The 20,174-nt window shown below is 39.9% G+C and overlaps 1 protein-coding gene across 5 annotated transcripts in view; it reads left to right on the plus strand.

Annotated features, from left to right (window-relative positions):
• The window catches only part of STAU2 (staufen double-stranded RNA binding protein 2), a 316,631-nt gene that overhangs the window by 117,316 nt on the left and 179,141 nt on the right, over window positions 1–20,174 (plus strand). For all 5 annotated transcript variants that reach the window (XM_045284722.1, XM_045284675.1, XM_045284756.1 and 2 more), the window contains 2 exons: window positions 3,243–3,455; window positions 16,192–16,329. In XM_045284722.1, the coding sequence (XP_045140657.1) occupies window positions 3,243–3,455; window positions 16,192–16,329 (351 nt within the window). The remainder of the gene's footprint in view (window positions 1–3,242; window positions 3,456–16,191; window positions 16,330–20,174) is intronic.

Genomic DNA, 20,174 nt, shown 5'->3' on the forward strand with positions numbered 1-20,174 from the left:
TGTCGGGGGTTTAAATGGAGAGAAAATGTTTTGAGAAACGATGTACAAATGCGCTTTACACAATTGATGTGTGTATGGATTGGGATAACAGTTGTGTGAGCCCCTAATAAAATGTTAAAAAAACAAAACAAAAAAAAACCCAAAAAAGAAATCAACTAGACCAGAGGATGTACACTGGTACAGATAGGAACCAGAAACACAGGGAATCCAGGACAGATGATCCTTTCAGGACCAGTGGTGAGAGTGGCAATACTGGAGGGTGGAGGGAAGGTGGGGTAGAAAGGGGGACCCGATTATAAGGCTGTACATATAACCTCCCTGGGGGGTGCACAAGTGGGTGAAGGAAGGTGTCAGACAGTATAATATATGACAAAATAACAATTTATAAAGTATCAAGGGTTCATGAGGGGGAGGGGAGTGGGGAGGGAGAGGGGGAAATGAGATGAAACCAAGGGCTTAAGTAGAGAGCAAATATTTTGAGAATGATGAGGGCAACAAATGTGCAAATGTGCTTGACACAATGTATGTATGTATGGATTGTGATAAGAGTTGTATGAGCCCCCAATAAAATGACTTAGAGCAAAAAGAGTTCCTAGCTTACCACACCCTCTCTAAACATTTGTTTTACTGTTTATTTAAAGAAGGCTACAGGAATGGGTGTTAGGTGGTATCTCATGGTAGCACCTTTTGCACATCCAGAATGGTTAATGACTGGGAAAATTAAAAAACAAAATGAAAAACAAAGGGGCGGGTGGCCGGGGGCGGGGAGAAAAGCCTGTAAATAGTTCAGGTTCTGTTTGTTGACCTGTAGGAGTGTTTTTGGGTCGAGTCTGATTTTTGGTATTCCCGGGGGACTTCGTTGCTCTGCTTCCCTTGCTGTTCTGTTGCACACTCGTTGCTCTGCTTCCCTTGCTGTTCTGTTGCACACTCCTAGTGGTATGCTTAGTGTTTCAGATGAGGCGCAATTCCTGCAGTGTGTTTTCACTGTTGTCCCCGTAGCGCTATGGGTCATGAGGGACGTCATGTCTCATAGTGGGGCTGGTCCTATGGTCCTCTCTGTGCTTTGGCTGCCCTGAGCAGGAATCTTGTCCTTAGGTCTTGGTGGGCCAGGTTGTATTCCACTCTCTCTTCCTCCTCCTCCATTTGCTCTTGGGTGCTCTGATCAAACATGCCCCTCTCCCTCAGCTTTAGCTTCAGTGCTGCCCTGTGAAGTGAATTCTTCTGTGGGAGGGGGTGTTGTCCACGTAGTTGCGATTGGGGCGGTCCATCAGACCTTTCTATTGGTTCCCTGCTTCATGCCGGTAAGTTGCATTCACATCTTGGAACAGCGGGTTGAAGTCTGGTCCCTCTTTCCCTGACCCTTTCACAGGGGTCACCGATTCATAACAGTCGCAAAATTACAGTTATGAGGTAGCAATGAAAATAATTTTATGGTTCGGGGTTCACCACAACCTGTATTACAGGGTCGCGGCATTAGGAAGGTTAAGAACCACTGGTGTAGAGGAACCTGACAGCCTACTGCCCTTGAAATTGACACTTGTTGTAGGTGTCATTGAGTCCATACCGGCTCATAGCAACCCCGTCTACAGCAGAGCAAAGCATTAGCTGGTCCTGTGATTCCCATAGTTGTTCTTGTGTGTGAGCCCATTGTTACAGCTACTGTGTCGTTCCATCTTAAGGAGGGCCTTCCTCTTTATCGCTGCCCCTGGACCTTACCAAGCATGATGCCCTTCTCCAGGGACTGCTCTCTCCTGCGGACATGGCCAAAGTACGTGAGACAAAGCCTCACCATCCTTGCCTCTAAGGAGCATTCTGGCTGTCCTGCTTCCAAGACAGATTTGTTTGCTCTTTGGACAGTCCATGGGACGTTCAGGATTCTTTCCCTGCACAGTCATTCGAATGCACCGATTCTTCTTCAGTCTCAGTCTTCCTTATTCAGCGTCAGCTTTTACATGCCTATGAAGTGAATGAAAATAGCATGACTTGGGTCATGTGTACCTTAGTTTTCAAAATAACCTCTTTGCTTTTTAACACTGTAAAGAGGTCTTGTTCAGCTAAATAATGGATGGACATATAAAGTAAACTGGCTTGTGAAGAATGTACTTCCCAGATCAACTGAAGGAGATCAAAAGAGCAACCTGTGCTTGAAGCCAGAGATGAAAAGGTAGCAGAGGACAGTGAAGCCCCATGAATGGAACTGACAATGCTGAGTAGGAGATGGGAAAGCACGGAGGCATTGTGGGTTTACACCCAAGGTCACAAAAGTTTTGTATGAATTTTTTCATTGGAAAACCAATTTGCTATGTTAACTTTTACCTAAAGTACAATGACATGCTCAAAAGCAAAACAAAAAGGTCACTACTATGATTAAGATGACCAGACGTTCCACTTTTGGCAGGACAGTCCCTATTTTTAACAATTTTTCCTGCGTCCCGTGGCGTCTTTAAAAAGTCCTGATTTTTGGAAAGAATGCATGACAAGCTAGGGTATACGGTGTTTGGCTGCCGTGTGGCTATTTTCGCCAGGATATGAGTTTTATCAATGGTGTCTCGCTTTACCAATGTTAAAATCTGGTCACCTTAACTATGATAGAACTTCACCAGGCAACATAGTAAGTACATGTAGCAAGGAAGCCATGTGAGGAATCCTGAGAGCAAGTTGAACTGAAGTGTGAGCAGCTTGGGACTGCTGCCTCCAGGAGGTGTGAGTTCTCCAGAAATGGTCATTGACAAGGGCACATCTATATTTTAATACGTTCTTTCCATAATTTGTCAATTTGTTATTTGCAATAAAGTAAGCAAATGGATAGGCCCAAAACCAAGACGTGTTTTTCATTCAGTAGGGTGGATATTTAGGAAGAGTGATGGGCTGTGTCTAACCACAGTAAGATGCAGTCCGGCTCTCACACAGCATGCTTGATGTAGCTAATTTTGTGCTGCTCCAAGAGAAGCCGGATAACCACAACTAGAAAAATACCTGTTTTAAAATGACAACAATAACAACATCAGTTGTGGCTCTGAATTGAATGGGCTTATTTGGATTTCTTTTCTTCCACTTTGATCTTATTGAGTATTACGCTTGTCATTAATGAAGAGCCCCTAGACCTTCTTAAAGCAGCGTTTTAGTTTTGCCATCGTGGTTAATAATTTCAATTTGATTATCATGAATAGTAGGAAAACTTGTGCTGTAAGCGCATATCCCAGTGCTTGTACGTTATTTAATGTTTTATTTTTACTTGGTAGGTTATTAAAGAAAGCGGACCACCTCACATGAAAAGCTTTGTCACTCGGGTGTCAGTAGGAGAGTTCTCTGCGGAAGGAGAGGGAAATAGCAAGAAACTCTCCAAGAAGCGTGCTGCAACCACGGTCTTACAGGAGCTCAAAAAACTCCCGCCTCTTCCTGTGGTTGAGAAGCCAAAATTATTTTTTAAAAAACGTCCTAAAACCATAGTAAAGGTAAGCACGTACTCAAAAAAGTTACTTAATTTTACTAAGTACTGTGGTTGTAGAAAATAGTTTTCCCATGAGAGGCATCTAAACTTAGATGTAGTCAGGGTATGATGTGTGACTTTACATAAAGGAGAATTCTGTGTTCCTTTTTTAATTACCTGTGTACTTGCACTAGGTCCCTGGGGTGGCTTAAGCAGTTTATGATCAGCTGCTAACCTAAAGGTAGGTGGTTCAAACACACCCAGTAGTTCTGTGGAAGAAAGGTCTGGTGTTCTGTCTCCATAAAGACTGTACCCCAAAAAACTCCTGTGGGCAGAGCTTTATTTTGTAACACACAGGGATGCCTTAGGTCAGAATCTACTCTAAAACATTGTGGTTTTTAAATATATATATATACCTGCATTTATTCATCAACTAATAGTATTACTTTGCATATTTATTGTTTCTTTTAATGTTTTCAAAGTTCCTTTTTGTTCATGACCTCTTGAGCATAATGTTTATGACAATGTGTAACATAGGTGTTTCCCTCAGTTTACAAATAGTTTCACAAAAGAGGTTCAAAGAATGTGTTCACTTTCTTTTATTCAGCTCTCACCTGAGGACACTGCTTCTAATCCAGGGAGGGGTCTTTGTTTGGGTATACTGCCTCGCTACATAGTAACCTCTGACGCCATGATTCGGCCGGCCGTAGAGTCGTTAGATGATCACATGAAGAATAGTGAGCACCTGGCAGCAGCAGAGCATTAGTTACACAGCACTCCGCATGCCAGCCTCTGCCCCGCACTGTGCTTCATCTCTTCTTCGTCAGAGCAGCCATGGGAGGACCAAGGTCACATGCTGTGCCCATTTGCTCCAGCACCTATACCTTGCCAAAGACGAATACATACGTAGCACACAAGCTTTTCAAGAATGCTTTTCTTATTGAATCAAATTTTATTTATATATTTTTAAAACAATAAAGGACAAAAGCCAGAGGGGGGAGGTGAGTCAACACTAAGTGCAGAACAGTGTTTTTTGCGTGTTGGTGTGTCTGGGACGTGATTGATAACTGGAGTTCTCCACTTCCAGGGAAAGGGAAAGGCTGACTTTGCCAGCTCCTCCTCACCTATTGAACAGGTTTTTTTGTTTTTTTTCTCCCCTATTAGGCTTTACACATCAGGGGTGCTGAATGAAATATGGTTTATCTGTGATACATTTCTTATGTTAAGATTGTACAGCAGCACAGTTTAGATATTGGGAGGTTTTATCCCTTTGCTTTGTTTGAAAATACATACCTGGACAATGCTCCTTTGAGGGAATTACAATGAATAAGATGAAACAGAAGGTGTATAAATTGTTGAATGTAGAACTGATCATCTATTCTGTAAACCTTTCCCCAATTCACGGTGAAAAGTTTACCCAAAAAGTACACAAATGCATGTATAAATACATGTTCTTTTTAACAAATGCTGCTATTATGTGTCCAAGAAGATATAATATAATTAGTGATTCCTGAAACAGCATTTTATATTATAGGTAAGGTAGACTACAAATAATCGATAAATAGATATAATGAGAATGAGTTGTACTGGTTATGAGGAGGACTGGTTTTCATTTTTATGCTGTAATCTCACCACTAGGTAGTAGGACATAAATAATAAGAGAATTACATTAAAAAGAGTTTTTTTTTAAGAGTTTTATGAGTGTGTGTTAACATGTCATACAATGCAATAGTTCCGTCATATTAACATAGTTGTGCAGTCGTCTCCACAATACATTTTAGAACATTTGCTTCCTTCGTGTCCTCACTGCCATCAGCTGCCAGCCTCTCCTGCCATAACCCCAAGAAAAGCGTTATTTTTGAGGAAGAAAACAAAGCAAGCAAAAAAGAGCATCAAATTACCTTTGACTCAATTTTAATTTTGAAATCTTTGCTCTGAACAAGTTACCTAACTTTTCTAGTCTTCCGTTTCATTAGTAAAGTGGGAATAATAGTTAAACTTCATAGGATTATTATAAATATTAACTGAAAAAATGAATGGAACATGTGAGTAATTGTGAAGCACTGACTTAATGATAAGTAGCTCTGGTGGCTCAGCAGATTACACATTGGACGGCTAGGCACAAGGTCAGCAACCCAAGCCCACCAGCTGCTCGGTGGGGCAACATGTGCAGCCTCGGAAACCCCAAGGAACACTGACTGACACTGCCCTGAGGGGCAGGTCACTGTGAATTGGAATCGATTCAGTGGCAGCCAAGTTGGGTTTTTTTGCTTTTACTGTTAGAAGAATAAGGAGGTGCTCAATAAATATTCACAACTGATCATTTCTTTCAATCTGATATTTTCACTTGGTGTATGTTTGTTTTATATATATATATATATATGCATTCACACACACACACAATGATAGAAGAGCAGTATTTTACATCAGACCAGCAGCACAAGACTGCGTATAACTCCCTCTTCTCTGTTACACTAAGACCAATCTTAATAAGTTAAGAATAGTAAACTCTTTGGCTAAAAAAAAAAAGTACTTGTTTTGGAAGGTTGAAGAATAGGGAAGCATTTCTATAGTAGGATATAACTTTTAACTATAGTGATGAAAAGGCAGCCTACAAAAAAGCTAATATAAAAATGGTATTCTCCAGAGGGAACAAACATGTTGAAATCTCAAAACTATTTGCTACTGCCTCCAGCACATGAGCATGTTTTCCCAGCACATCCGTCTTATCCATCATTCAGATCTCTGCTTCAGTTTGACTTTGTCAGGGGAGCCTTCGCCAGTCCTCCCCCACTCAGACTGTGTACGCTAGCTCCCGCGTGTTTGCTCACATACATCACACTTGGAACTGCTTATGCCATGTCTGTCTTGTGTTAAAATTAAGTCTATAGATATCCTCTGAAATGTAAGGTTACTTTGCAAAAACAACATGCATGTCATGAGTTGGAATCTAGATAATTTAAAATATGATCACACTTCGCTCTGTGCCAATAAATGCATCAGTTGGAAGAGTATCTGCAGTTTCAGTTTTCCTCACGTCTTTGTATGTCTGAAATGTCTACAGTCTCGAATTCCTTACATTTAGTACAAATGCAGAAAGTATCTGTTGATGATTTGTCTCAATTTTATTTAGAATAATAAAATATCACCGTCTTACTTGATCCACTTACTCTGTGATGTAGCTGCTATTTCCATTTTGTAAATGAAATACAACCAAGATAACATAGCAGAGTCCGTTTTCAAATCCAGCCATTTCTAACTCCAGGGCCCCCTTAAAACTGATAGATTGTGAACCCCACTGGGATTTTAAGATTTGCGCAATTAAATGAGCAAATACTGAGATGTAAGACTGGCCTGATGATGTCTTTGGGTCTTTTGTCCTGTTTTCAGTGCAGACCGAGTCTTGAAGATGAGACTTCAAAGAAAGCATTCCAGTGCTGGAGACAGAACATTTTCCAGACAAAACTATCACACGACTCGTTACTGGTTAATGGGATGATAGTCTAAAACTTGGTATCCAAGGATGAGTTGCCAAGAGTTTTGTAGTTAATTTCAGTCAAAGGAAGGAACCAGGCATTCCTAATGTTCTCAGAACTCCATTATTATCTAATTGGGTTTATTCATCTGGTCATTGGAATCTGTGTCAGCAGCAGTTTCCCTGGAATGTGAAGCTGTTCTTAAAGAGACATGAATAAAGTGAAGATCCTGTAACATTCGATCTAGTCGTACTGCCTTTGTTATCTGCTCTGTCTGTAAGGTATCTTTCCTCATTATGCCACAGGCACCCCAAACTCTGCCCAAACTCGTCATCTTTTCTTCTCTAAGCCTGTTTCTTCTTCAGCATTCCGCATCACAGTGACTGACACTGGAGTGTCCATTCCAGCAACTGAGAAGGGAAAGCCAGGAGTCAATTTTAACTTTTCTTGCCCTTTATATCCAGTCAACTTTCATGTCTTTTTAATTCCATCACCGAAATAGTTCATAAGTTGATCCATTTCTTTCTGACCCTTCTTCTACTACCCTTTTGGCCCTGCGGAATCACCTCTTGCCTGAATTGCTGCTTGTTGCTATCAGTTGAGGTAGAGTCATTCTGTGTGTGCCTAGCAGATTGCCAGGCCTGTCTAATGTGGTGCCTTTGGGTTGGTGGTGAGTTTGAACCGCCAACCTTTTTGGTTAGAGTTTGTCTTTAAACATGAGTACTATACTATCCAGGGACTCCTGAACTATTATAACAGGGTCTTAGATGTTGTTCCCCTCCTTAATTTTATTTTTTCTGTTGAGAATATACATCGCAAAATGCATGCCAGTTCAGCAGTTTCTATGTTTACAACTTAGTGACATTGATTACCTTCTTCAAGTTAATGCAACTCTTTTCGCTGTCATGTTCTGAGTTGTCCCTCCCACACTTACATAAACTGATTGCCCCCCCCAATGTTTCTATCTAATTTTTTGAGCTGCTGTTACCAGTTTGGTTCCATGTAGATGCTCAAGGCCAACCTCTTCTACTAAACTGTTGTTTGGTTTAAAAAATAAAAAATCTGTAGGGGATATTTTGGTTTAAAGTTTAAAGAATAGTAGTTTCAAGGGTTTTCTCCATGTCCTGCCGTCAGGGAATATAGATGACATCAAAATATGAAATTCTGTTGTGCATTTCCCCCCTTTGATCAGGATTCTTCTCTGAACTCATAGATCACAATGCTCAGTAATGGTAGGTGGCTGCCATCCAGCTCTTCTGCTCTCATGACAAAAGAGGCAGTTGCCCAGGAAGGCAATTAGCCATACATTCCATATCCTCTTTTTCCTGACTCACTGTCTTTCTCTGTTGCTCCAAATGATTAGATATACTGTATATACTCAAGTATACGCTGGCCCCGAATATCAGTCAAGGTACCTAATTTTACCACAAAAACGGCATTAAAAATATGCTGAAAAAATTCGACTTATACTGGTATATATGGTAAATTGTTAAGCATAGTAGGTTTTAATTGGCCTTCTACCCAAACTCCAAAACCAAACTCTGCCACCAAGTCACTTGTGACTAATAGTGCACCTGTTGTATAGAGTACAACTGCCCTTGTGAATTTCTCAGACTGTAAATCTTTAAGGAAGTAGAAAGCCTCATCTTTCTCCCTCAGAGCTGCTAGTGGTCTTGAACTGCTGGCCTATAGTTAGCATCCCAACGTGTAACCCACTCCGCCACTAGGGCTCCTTCCACCAAAAGATAGAAAAGAATGGGTTTTACAGAGACAGGTCTGATCATGCTATGTCTCTGCTTAACACATTTTTGTGGGTTCCAGTTGCTCCTTTGAATACATTCCTAGATCCTAGATCCTCAGTGTTAAACAAAAGACTCTGCAAGATCTGATTCCTGCTACCTCTTCAGTCTCATCACATGTAATCAAATTCCCCAGTCATCCTGACCTCCTTTCAGTTGCTCTAACATGCCATACGTGCTTTCCCCTCCATCTCAATCTTCACCTTACCTTCCTTCCTCTCTTTTCCATAATGAGATATACACAATTCACCATATAAAGTGTCTTGTTCAGTGGTTTTTGTTATATTCATGGAGTTGTGCAACCACCACTGCTGTCAGTTTTAGGGCAATTTCATTACTCCCCAAAGAAACGCTGCATCTCTTAGCTGTCAGCCACAGCTATCAGCCACAGCTATCACCCACATCCAGGCTGGGATTTCCCTGTTCTAGAATCAGGCAATGGACAGTCTTTTGAAACTGTTTCTTAAACTTACTGTAATGTTTTTGGGGTTCATTTATGGTATAATATATATCAGAATTTCATTTCTTTTTACTACTGTTACTATTTTATATTACTATATTATATTACTATTTCTTTTTATTGTTAACTCTCCCACACTTTATTTGCTCATTCACCAATTGATGGACATACAGGTTATTTCCATATGAATAGTGCTGCTATGGACATTGATCCACAAAAGTGTTGCATGGTAATGTTTTTGTTTTTGTTTCCTCTCAGCTAGATACTAAGGAGTAGATTTGCTGGGTGAACACTTAACTCTTGGGGAAGCTATCAGATAGTTTTCCAAAGTGCCTGCCCTGTTTTACTTTCTCAACAGCAGGCGATGTAGTAGGGATTTCCCACATTCTCAGCAGTTTTTATCATCCGATTTTTTTCACACCCCTACCAACAGTTCTTAATACCTGCCTTTTGATTAAAGCCTTCCTGATGTAGCCCTGGTGTCACAGTGGTTAAACTGCTTGGGCGCTAACCAGAAGCTTGGCAGTTCGAATCCAAAGGAGAAAGATACGGTAGTTTCTGTGAGGATGTACAACCTTGGAAACCTATGGGCCAGCTCTATACTGACTTGAAATTACCTTGAGAATGGTAACAGCTTTCGTTGGGTTTAATGCATAGGATATCTCATTACGGTTTTGATATCTCCTTATGGTTTTGATTTGCTTTTCCAAGAACTATTTTATGATTTAAAAGATACTGAAGGAATCATGAACCTATCCTTTTATGTTTAAAGCAGCACTGAGGCTAAAAGAGAAGTTTATTTTGGTAGTGAGGCTCTTAACCCCTATTCACTGCCATGGAGTCGGTTCTCTCTCAGACTCTGCAGTAGAACAGTAGTACTGCCCCCGTGGGCTAGACTGAGAGTCTGTAATCGTTACAGGAGCAGACAGCCTCCATTGTCTCTCTCTCTCTCAAGAGAGTGGCTGATGGGCTTGAACCATTGCTTGTGGTTATCAGCTCGATGTCTATCTAATCCATTAGGTTCTTTAGTATAGTAGAAATATGATGGGCTCCTGGAGGTGATAGAACTTTTAGGTAAATATTATTGTCTGCCTTTTATGGAAGTTTCTGGTTCCAGCCTGCTGAAAGCTGGGATTGTATACTTGTCCTTCTTGTTGTGTGTACTCATGATCAGTAGTTATGTGCCTAGAATGCTGACTTAGTTGGCTAGGGCTAACTGTAGCAGTAATACAGAAATAGGTGGTTTTTAAAGAACAGAGATTTATTTTCTCCCAGTTCAGGAGTCTGGAAGTCTGAATTCAGAGCACCGGCACTAGAGAGCCAGTTTTTCTTACTCAGTTTTCAGTAACTGGAATCGTTAGAGTAGACTTGGAGACTCATCTTCCTGCATTAACTTCAAGTAATGTCTGTCTGCTCTGTGTGTCCACTTGTTTGTCTCTGCCTTTGCTGCTCCTTAGGTTTTGTGAACCACTGGACGGCAGTGAGTTTTTTGGAGGTTTAGTCATTAGGTTAGAAACCCTGGTAGTGTAGTGGTTATGTGTTAGCCTGCGATCCACTTGGTTGGCTGTTTGAATCCACTAGCAGCTCCGAGGGAGAAAGACTGGGCTTTATACTCCCATAAACAGTTACAGTCTCAGAAATACACAGGGGTGACTGGGAGTTGTCAGTGACTTGATGGCAGTGAGTATGAGTGTGAATCACCGAGAAGCGTCTCTTAACACTGCAAAGCAAACCATGTACCTTCATATACCAGAAACAGTTTCTGACTCATATAGGGCCCCTATAGGGCAGGGTAGAACTGCCCTTGTGGGTTGCTGAGACGATAACTCTTTACAGGACTGAAAAACTTTCTCTTTCTCCCTTGGAACCACTTGCTCGGAAGCCCAGATTTGGATATAGACCGCCAAGGGCTTCCTAGTTACATACCAGGAGTCCCTTATATATTATGGGGGTTTCAGTTTTAGGGGTCCATAGTAAGTAGAGGGGCAGCGACAAAGAGGAAGGCCTCGACAGGATGGGTGGATGGACACGGTGGCTGGAGCGATGGTGAGGATGGCGCAGGACTGGCCGTGCTTCCTTCTGTTGCGCTTAGCGTCGCTAGGGGCCAGAACCAACCTGATGGCACCTAACAGCTGCAACATGTAGTAAGTTAGTTCTGGCATAAGTCGAATATGGCTTTTTTTTTTTACTCTTTATTGTTACTGCCTTTTGTTAGTAGTATCTTTGTAAATGTGATGGCTTTGATCTTCGTCTTCGGGGGCTGCCATGAAAGTGGTAGCATCAGCAAATTACATGATACAACACTGTACATAGTACTGACGCTGAAAAATGTGTTACCCATGCAGTAAAGACAGCCATAGGAGCACTTGTCACTCAAACGAGGCGTACACCTGGAATTCCCTGCATAGGAATTAAGATTCTAACATCTAGGGACATCGTTGAATTTAGTATAAAATACCTTGCCCCCCTCCCATCCCATTTCTACCCAGTGGGGATGGAAGTGCCTCCTCAGTCATCCCGTGCCTCCAAATACTCACCTCCTCCCCAAACCATCTTTGGCTCCTCCTCGCCGCGTCTGGGCGTTAGTCTTCTCCCCGTGCTCTTAGAACATCTATACCTATTAAATTGTATTCAAATTATCCATGCGTTGCTCTCTTCTACTCAACTGTAAAGCTGCGCAGCGGTGTCTTCTTTTTCTTTCTGTCCACGGTATCTCTACCACAAAGCCTGTATGGTGGCTACTTAGTAACTGTTTATTGTACTGATTTTTTTGTGAAGATTGTGTTTACCTGTGTATCAGAGCAGTCAAACAAAAAAAAGCAGGCAAAGGATTTATCAATTTAACGAATGTTGAATTTTTTAAAAATTGCTTTGGATAACAGCTCTAATTCTGAAAGGAAGTAGGAACCCTTTTTGGCTCTGGTGAAATTTGAGGCACGCTTTACACTGTTTACTCGTAGTCATAGGTGATCAAACATTTGCAAGGGGATTCTAAAGAGACCAAATTCTTGGGTTTGCTGATAGAGCGCCACAACTCACTGCCTGTAGGGCCCAGTAGGACAGGCTAGAACGGCCTGCCCTGTGGGTTTCCGAGACTGTCACTCTTTGTGGGAGTAGGAAAGGGCTGCTTTCTCCCCATTTGCTTGTAAGGTAGCCATTTTCCGAAAGTGTTGGATTCCTTTAAGCTATCACATAATAAAAAGGCTGCATTTTTGCCATCTCAAGTGTGAATTTGGTTTCAGAAAAAATCTAATTCCTGAGAAATCAAATCACCCTCAAGCTTTCTTCTTCCTCTTACACCCTTTGCTCTGGTTGTGTCTTTACTGCCACCAAGCCCTCCTCACCTCCATACCCCTCCCAGTCATTGCCTAGATATTTCACGTTTTATATTTGCAGTATCCGTCAGCCTTATTTTTCACAGCTAATCCCCTTGTTTATGCTTTCTTGAGGTTCAAAAAGCATACTAGCTGGTAGCTAACTTTTTCAAATAGAATGCTCTCTTTCAGTGCCGCCTTTTGGATCAAGAAGCTTATCTTTCTGAGATAAGGAAACTGAGGCTAGTGGTCTGCTACCATTTAAAGAAGTTCAGTGTATTAATCTGACCTTGCCTGAACCAGAGTGACTGAGGCCACAGTATGTAGAGATTCCTTTGATGTGAATAAAGTTAGTCCTAGGACAGTGGACTGCCCTTTCCTCTTCTCTTCCATTCTTTCCTTCTGGTCATTTCCAGCATCTCTTCAAGAGTTGACTTGCACTGTCCTGGGCAGATAACATTGACCTGCCTCACTTGAATGGGGCCAGCTCCCCTCTGATGTCTGAGGAGAAAAGGTATCCTGAGTGAAGATAAAATCTGATAGCAAACTTCTGTACTTCTGGCGAAGTACTCTTGCTTTTACCTCCCTGGCTTCTAATTCTTCAGTGAGGCTACCTCTTTGAGTTAAGGAATGAGGGCATAAGAGAGAGGATTGTTATAGGAGATGATGCAAATAGGCCTGTTATTTTGACACTGCTTAAAGGTGAAATCTGGCATGATTGAAATAAAGGGGTTAAGTTACAAAGAAAGACAACTTAACTGGGTTCCAGTCACTCTCGGAACAATTTCACTTCACAGTCGTGCCCATATGGCGCTGATTATTTTATAAACATCTTTTTTTGGTCGCTCTTTTAGTTTACTTGCTCTTTCCACCCAACCCTTTCTTTCTGATTTTACACATTTGTATGTAATAGTTATATAAATGTTAATCTCAGGCCCTTTTAATTCCATACAAGATACTTTTCTCAAATAATAAGCTACATGCCCAATATACAGGGCAGTCATTGTATATTTATATGTAAATTCTGTGATGTTGGTTGAAGGGAGTCTTGCTCCAAAAATGCAGCATGGAGTTGAACTGTGACTGGGAATTATGTATCGATCTTAAAAGAGACATAAAGGAGCTACACCAAGACTCAAGGCAAGCTGGCTGAAGCACTAGACTTCTTTCACTCAGCACAATTATTTTGAGAGTCATCCTACTTGATGTGCATATTAATTGTTGGTTCTGTTTTATTGCTAATTAATATCTTATTGTATGAAAATACCATTTGGTTAACTGTTCACCTGTTGTTGAACCGTTTATCTGTTAAAGCTGCTGTATACTTTTGCCTACAAGTCTGCTTAAGGGTAGTTGCTTTCATTTCTCTTAGGTAAATACTTAGAAGTGAAATGTTCTGGTCACGTGTAGGTGTGTATTTAATTTGTTAAGAAACTGCCAACTGGTTTTCAAAGTTGTTTACTGTCTTACGTTCCTATCTAATGTAGGAGAGCTCCGGCTGATCCACATCTTTGATAACACTTTGTATGATAAATCTTTTTATCTTAGACTTGTGTATACATGTATAGTTGTATTGAATTGTGGTTTTACTTTTCGTTTCTCCATTGATTAATAATAGTGCATATTTTTTCATGTAGTGGCACATGAAACCCAAAGCCACTACTATTGGGTCCGTTCTGACGCATAGCGATCCTGTGTAGGATTTCTGAGACTACAGCGGCTATACGTCTTCACCGGAGCAGACAGCCTTATCCTTCTTCCACAGAGCAGCCAGTGGGTGTGAACCTCAGCCCAATGCCGAGCACACGGTGCCACCAGGGTCATTAGTGGCACATGAAGCTCGATGAAAGAGCCATTCAAATCATTTGCCCTAATGTTTAGAAGTTTTCGCTATTTTAAATAATAATCATTTATTGAATTTTGGAAGGTCTTTGTATGTTCAAGAAATAAGTTCTTAAAGAACATGTGGTTTGGAAATACTTCTCTAGTCTGTCATTTGTCTTTTTGGAAAAGAAATGATTAATTATGGAGAAGTCCAGTTTTTAAAGTTTTTTTTTTGTTTTATGGAATGAATGTTATAGCTAAGAAATTGTTACTTAACCAAGTCACAAAATTTATACTTTTAGGTATTACCTTTCAGTCTCTACACCATTTTCAGTTAATTTTCATAAATGGTATGATGTATAGATTAAAGTTATGTATTTACATAGGGTTATCCATTTGTTCCTGTATATTTGGTTGAAAAGACAACCTTTTCTCCACTGAATTATCTTTTCGCTTTTGTTGAAAATCAGTTGATCCATCATAGATGTGTGGATCTGTTTCTGAACACAATTTTGTGTCATTGACCCATTTGTCTGTTATTACTCCAATACTGCACACACTCTTGATTCCTATAGGGTTGTGCAAATCTTGAAATCAGGTACTGTGAATCCTCTAACTTGTTCTTTTCATCCCCCAAAGTTGCTTTGACCAATTGTATTTTGCATTCCATATGAATTTTAGCATCAGCATGTCGGTTTCTAAGGAAAAAGTTGTGAGATTTTGGTTAGAATTGCTGTGAATAGACATCTCGACAATGTTGATCAATGAACACAGTGTCTCTTCACTTTTTACATCTAATTGTTTACTTTCTTTCAACAATGTCTTATTAGTGATTCTTTCATAAAGGATATTGTATTGTGTGTAGTCTTCTGTGCTGTTTCACTTAGCAGTGGTCTCACCTTGATGAGTTAATTCAGTGCTGAAATGAATGCCCTGTGCTATTCCATTTTATGAAGGCTCCATAACTGATCCAATTGCTCATTAATAAATATTTAAGTCATTTTCCTTTTGTCTTAGCTGTTTCAAATATTGCAGCAATGGATACCTATTACATAAGAGCTGACATAAACGGGTAGCAGCTTTCAAAGGTTTAAAGGAGACTTCACAAAGAGTGTGGAAAAAATGGGATTAAAAGATACAAAATTTTTCCCGTTAACTTTTTAAGCTCCCTTATGGGCTTCAGAATAGACTGCTAGGGAATAAGATGTACTATAGATCTGCTGAATTAGCTTCTAGTATTTATTCCTGTTCAATGTTATATTAGAAATTCTGTTGCCAATTAGAACTCTCAAGACTTTTATTTTTGCCAGTTTGCTTGGTGGGTATGAAATTTCTGCCAATTTGGTGGAGCATCTCATTGTTATTTTAATATCTATTCTCCTAATGATATTGATAATCTAATATTCATGTGCTAAATAATCTGCTGAGTGTACCTTTTTTGCTCATTTTTCATTTAGATTATCTTTTATTTATTTATTTTTAGAGTTTCTTTAAAACATTTTGGATGCTTTTTTGGTTGTTATATATGTTGCAGATACCTCATTCCACTTCATGGCTTGTTTTCTCATAGAATCTGTGGGATATTTTTGTTTTTTTGTGTGAATAGAAGTTGTAAAGTAACTACAATATTGAGGAGTTCATTATTTATAAAACCATTATTGTTCCAATTTACCAATAATATACTGGAACCCCCCAATCCGATAGAAGCCCTATTTCAGATTCCTTTAGATTATTTTCTTTGCAAATATTTCTAAATGATTCATTTCTCTTTTCTAGTTAACGGTTTGGAGGGGTGGGGGTGGGGCTGAAAAGGGAACCATTTTTTAAAAAGGGTCCATTAACAAGTTTTACAAGCATATTTTCAACTTTTCTGTAAATTAATTTTTAGGCTGGACCAGAATATGGTCAAGGAATGAACCCCATTAGTCGCCTGGCTCAAATTCAGCAGGCCAAAAAGGAGAAGGAACCAGATTATGTTTTGCTTTCAGAAAGAGGAATGCCCCGTCGCCGAGAATTTGTGATGCAGGTATTTCTGGCTTTGATGTTCCAATACTGGTTTGCTTGCTTTTTAAGGTATGGGAAAACGTAGAAATCTTCAGCTAGGAATAGAGCTATGTAGAAAGGCAAGTAAGAGTTAATGGCAGAAAGCAAACTGCATCTCCGCTCACAGTATTCATTCACCTTCTTATCCACCCACCCGTTTGGTGGAAACATTCAAGTGTCAAGGACATGTCAAGACAGACAACATGAGTTTTTGAAGAGCCCATGAGTTCATGTAGGTTATTTACCACAGACTTTAGCACTGAGATGTAGAATGCCTATCTCTGGCTTTCTTTGTGTTACAATTTGCAGCTGGAGTCTGTTAACTACTGGGAATTGAAAACAAATGAGATTTAGAAATAAAATTCAGAAGGATGGACGTAGTAGTTGGACCAGGGCCAAGAGAATGAGCTATAAGGGAAATTAGGAAAAGAAAGCTAGTTGACTAACTCGCCCTGATACAGAACTGATGAGCTCTCACTATTGCAAGCCAGAGCCCGGAATGTGACTCGTGTATTGGCAGATGGTTAGGGACTAGAGATGAGGTCGAATTTGTAAAATGCCCTCCTCTTTTGCAAATTCATCATTTGCTAATTCATGCCCTACTTTTGATGAAAGCGTTAATTTCCTATTATGAAACTTTCAAACATCTCTGAAGGTGGAGTGACTAATTTTATGGATCCCCAATATGCTCATTGCCCCAACTCAACAACTATTAAGGTTTCTGCCACACCTTCAGCTGCCATCATCTTTTTCCTTCCCTCCTTCCTTTCTCTCTTCTTTTACAAAGTATTTTAAAGTTGGTTTCAAATCACATGTCATTACATACTTACATATTCTGTGTATCTCTAAAAAACAAAGCCTTTTTCTCAAATTAGATATAATTTTAATTCATTGGAATCATCTTATGCCCAGTCTTCATATTACCCCCAAATGTTATAATTGGCTTGTTGAAAAACGTTCATTGATTAACTTCTTATGTATATGGTAGTGTTGCCCTCCCGCCAAATGTATAATCGCCATACTTCTTTGATCACAGCACTCAATACAGTGGTTTGTACTTCATAGGACCTTCATAGTAAGAGTATGTGAGTATTTGCTGTCTTGTCTGCCTTGCAGAGAACTTGCTTGGCTTATTTTGAACAAGTAAATTAATGGTAATCCACTGTTGGGAATCTATCTCCGCAAAGAGGAAAGCCCTTCCATGAGTAGTAAATACATCTTTTAGAAGTCATTGCTGTAGTGTGTTTTACCTGGTAAAATATTCATTTTTCCTATGACATTATTAGCTTTGAAGAATACGTGAAAGTGTTCTTTAAACCTGAAAGCTTAAAGAAAAAAGCCAAAACAAAGCACCTAAATCAGGGGTCCTCAAACATTTTTAACAGGGGGCCAGCTCAGTGTCCCTCAGACCTGTTGGAGGGCCGGACTATAGTTTAAAAAAAAATTATGAACAGATTCCTATGCACACTGCACATATCTTATTTTGAAGTAAAAAAACAAATGGGGCAAAAATACCCGGCGGGCCAGATAAATGTCCTCGGCGGGCTGCATGTGGCCTGCAGGCCGTAGTTTGAAGACCTCTGACCTAAATGTTTGACCTGCAATAAGAATATAAACTGGCTTTGGCTTTATTAAGCAATTCCCTTTCTATGGAATATATTGAGTACCCCCTTTGAAAAAGAATTTTGAGTATCTGAAGCCATATTCCATTTTATGGGTATTCATAAACATTCTAGTCAAGCGGGGACATTTGGCTTTGCTCTTAAATGTTTTCACACTGAATTCATATTGCTCTTTCCCCTCTGGAAGCCCCAGTGGATTCATTAGAGTATGCAGCAACACTGCCCAAGTAAAAGACGTTTTGTACAAACTACTTAAGCAATGTTATCGTTTGTTTTAATTGAATGTGGAAGTAAAATATCTAGAGATAATGTGCTCATTTTTTTCTTTCTGCCTCCCCAAATAAGTTTGCATATTTTTAAATGGATGCCGTGCTTATGTTGATTTTCAGATAAACAGAAGAAATGCTTTGATGACATTATTTGGGCGTTTAATTCCAAAGCAGGTTCCTTAGAGCTCTCCTCCTCTCAGCCCCCTCAAGAAGGAGATTTTAATTATTCAGAGAGAAAAAGATTGGTAAACTAAATTGCATACCAGCACTTTACATTAGCATATATCACGTTAATTTTTTCTACCTGTGATTAAGACCTCTAGGTTGTTTTAAAATATATATAAGGCAAATAACATCTATTTATTTATGTCTCGGTACATGATAGTAAATTACCTTACTGGCAAATGTTATTTTTGTTTCTTGCTTATTGAGGACTTAATTCATTTGAATGATTTAATTAGAGGAAAACAGTCTTAAGTTTACCATATAGCAAAATAATTGAACTTCTTTACAGACAAGATTTAACACTTTGATGAAAAAAAATTTTTTGATGAAAAAAAATCTTGCTTATAATAGCTAAATATTTGTGAACTTTGTAGGGAGATGGTTTTAAGAAGTTGACTTAATTTTCCTTCCTTAGTGTTCATAACAAAGCTATTTTGAGTGTCACTTCTGGGTCGCTGTGACTCGGTGGCAGTGAGTTTGTTTGTGGGTTGTGTTGGTAAGCCAGGAATGAAAGCCTTAGCAAGATGGCCCATCCAGTGTTAACAGCTGCCTCTGAGAGAATCACCCACCAGCTTGGTGAGCCATATGCAGTTTGCAAACTTGCTTAGTGCAACAGGGGTGGATGAGTGAAAAATGAACCTGTAAGCTCCTGTGTTAGAAGCAGTGAATCTTGAAAGAATCAGAAATCACAAAAGTCAGATGATAGAGATAACAGGTGAATGCAGACATGGGGACAGTAATAGAGCTGACAAGTCCAAGAGTGGGTTTGAATAGGTACATCAGATGTTGATGTACCCTTGAATAGGTACATCAGTGGGCTTGAGTAGGTACCTCAGATGTTGATGCAAAGCAGCAGAAAAATTGAGTGAGATATGCTTAGTATATGAGAGCAGATGAAAAAAATGCGGCAGTAATTTTCTGTTTTGACTTTTGACTATTAGAGCAGTAGAGGAAGCTGGTGACCTGGCTGACCCAGGGTTGTAACTAGCAAGCATTCCAGCAAAAACAGGGAGGCTATTGCAGCAGGGAAACAAAGCACTAGAAATAATGCCAGGGTGCAAAGTCCGGCTTGAGCTAGGGATTCAAGGCACCTTATCCCTAGGGCCTGTTCCATTCTGGTAAGGTTCAGGCAAGTGTAGGTAATGGAGTGGCAGTGAGTGGTGCTAGATCAGTCATTGCGTCTCAGCGTGATGCCCATCGGCCACTGAGGACTTGTCAAAAATCTGATGGTTTCCAGTTTCAGAAGAAAAGGTAAGGCCATAGGTTCAAAACACTTCACAGATTGGAACCCTAAGAATTATGATAGTTAAAGAACTCCTGTAATGAATTCATTGTTTCTTGTGCTAAAAGAATTAGACTAGTCTTTTCATCCTATCTACTAATCTTTGAGTGTATATCATTTGTACCTTGTTTATATTTGCTTTTATTTTTCTGCTATTGTACTGTACAGTCCCAATTCCTTAAAATAGCTTGATTTACTGAAGTGTAAAACTAGTGATAGAAATGGCAACGTAAATAATGCTCTAAACCAGTGGTTCTCAACCTTCCTAATGCCTTGACCTTTTCATACAGTTCCTCATGTTGTGGTGACCCCCCAACCATAAAATTATTTTCGTTGCTACTTCATCACTGTAATTTTGCTACTGTTATGAATCGGACAATCCCTATGAAAGGGTCATTTGACTCCCAAAGGGGTCGTGACCCACAGGTTG

Source organism: Echinops telfairi, unplaced genomic scaffold (assembly GCF_000313985.2).
Source record: "Echinops telfairi isolate 266 unplaced genomic scaffold, ASM31398v2 ScPeMD7_1;HRSCAF=3_0, whole genome shotgun sequence".
Classification (NCBI taxonomy): Eukaryota; Metazoa; Chordata; class Mammalia; order Afrosoricida; family Tenrecidae; genus Echinops; species Echinops telfairi.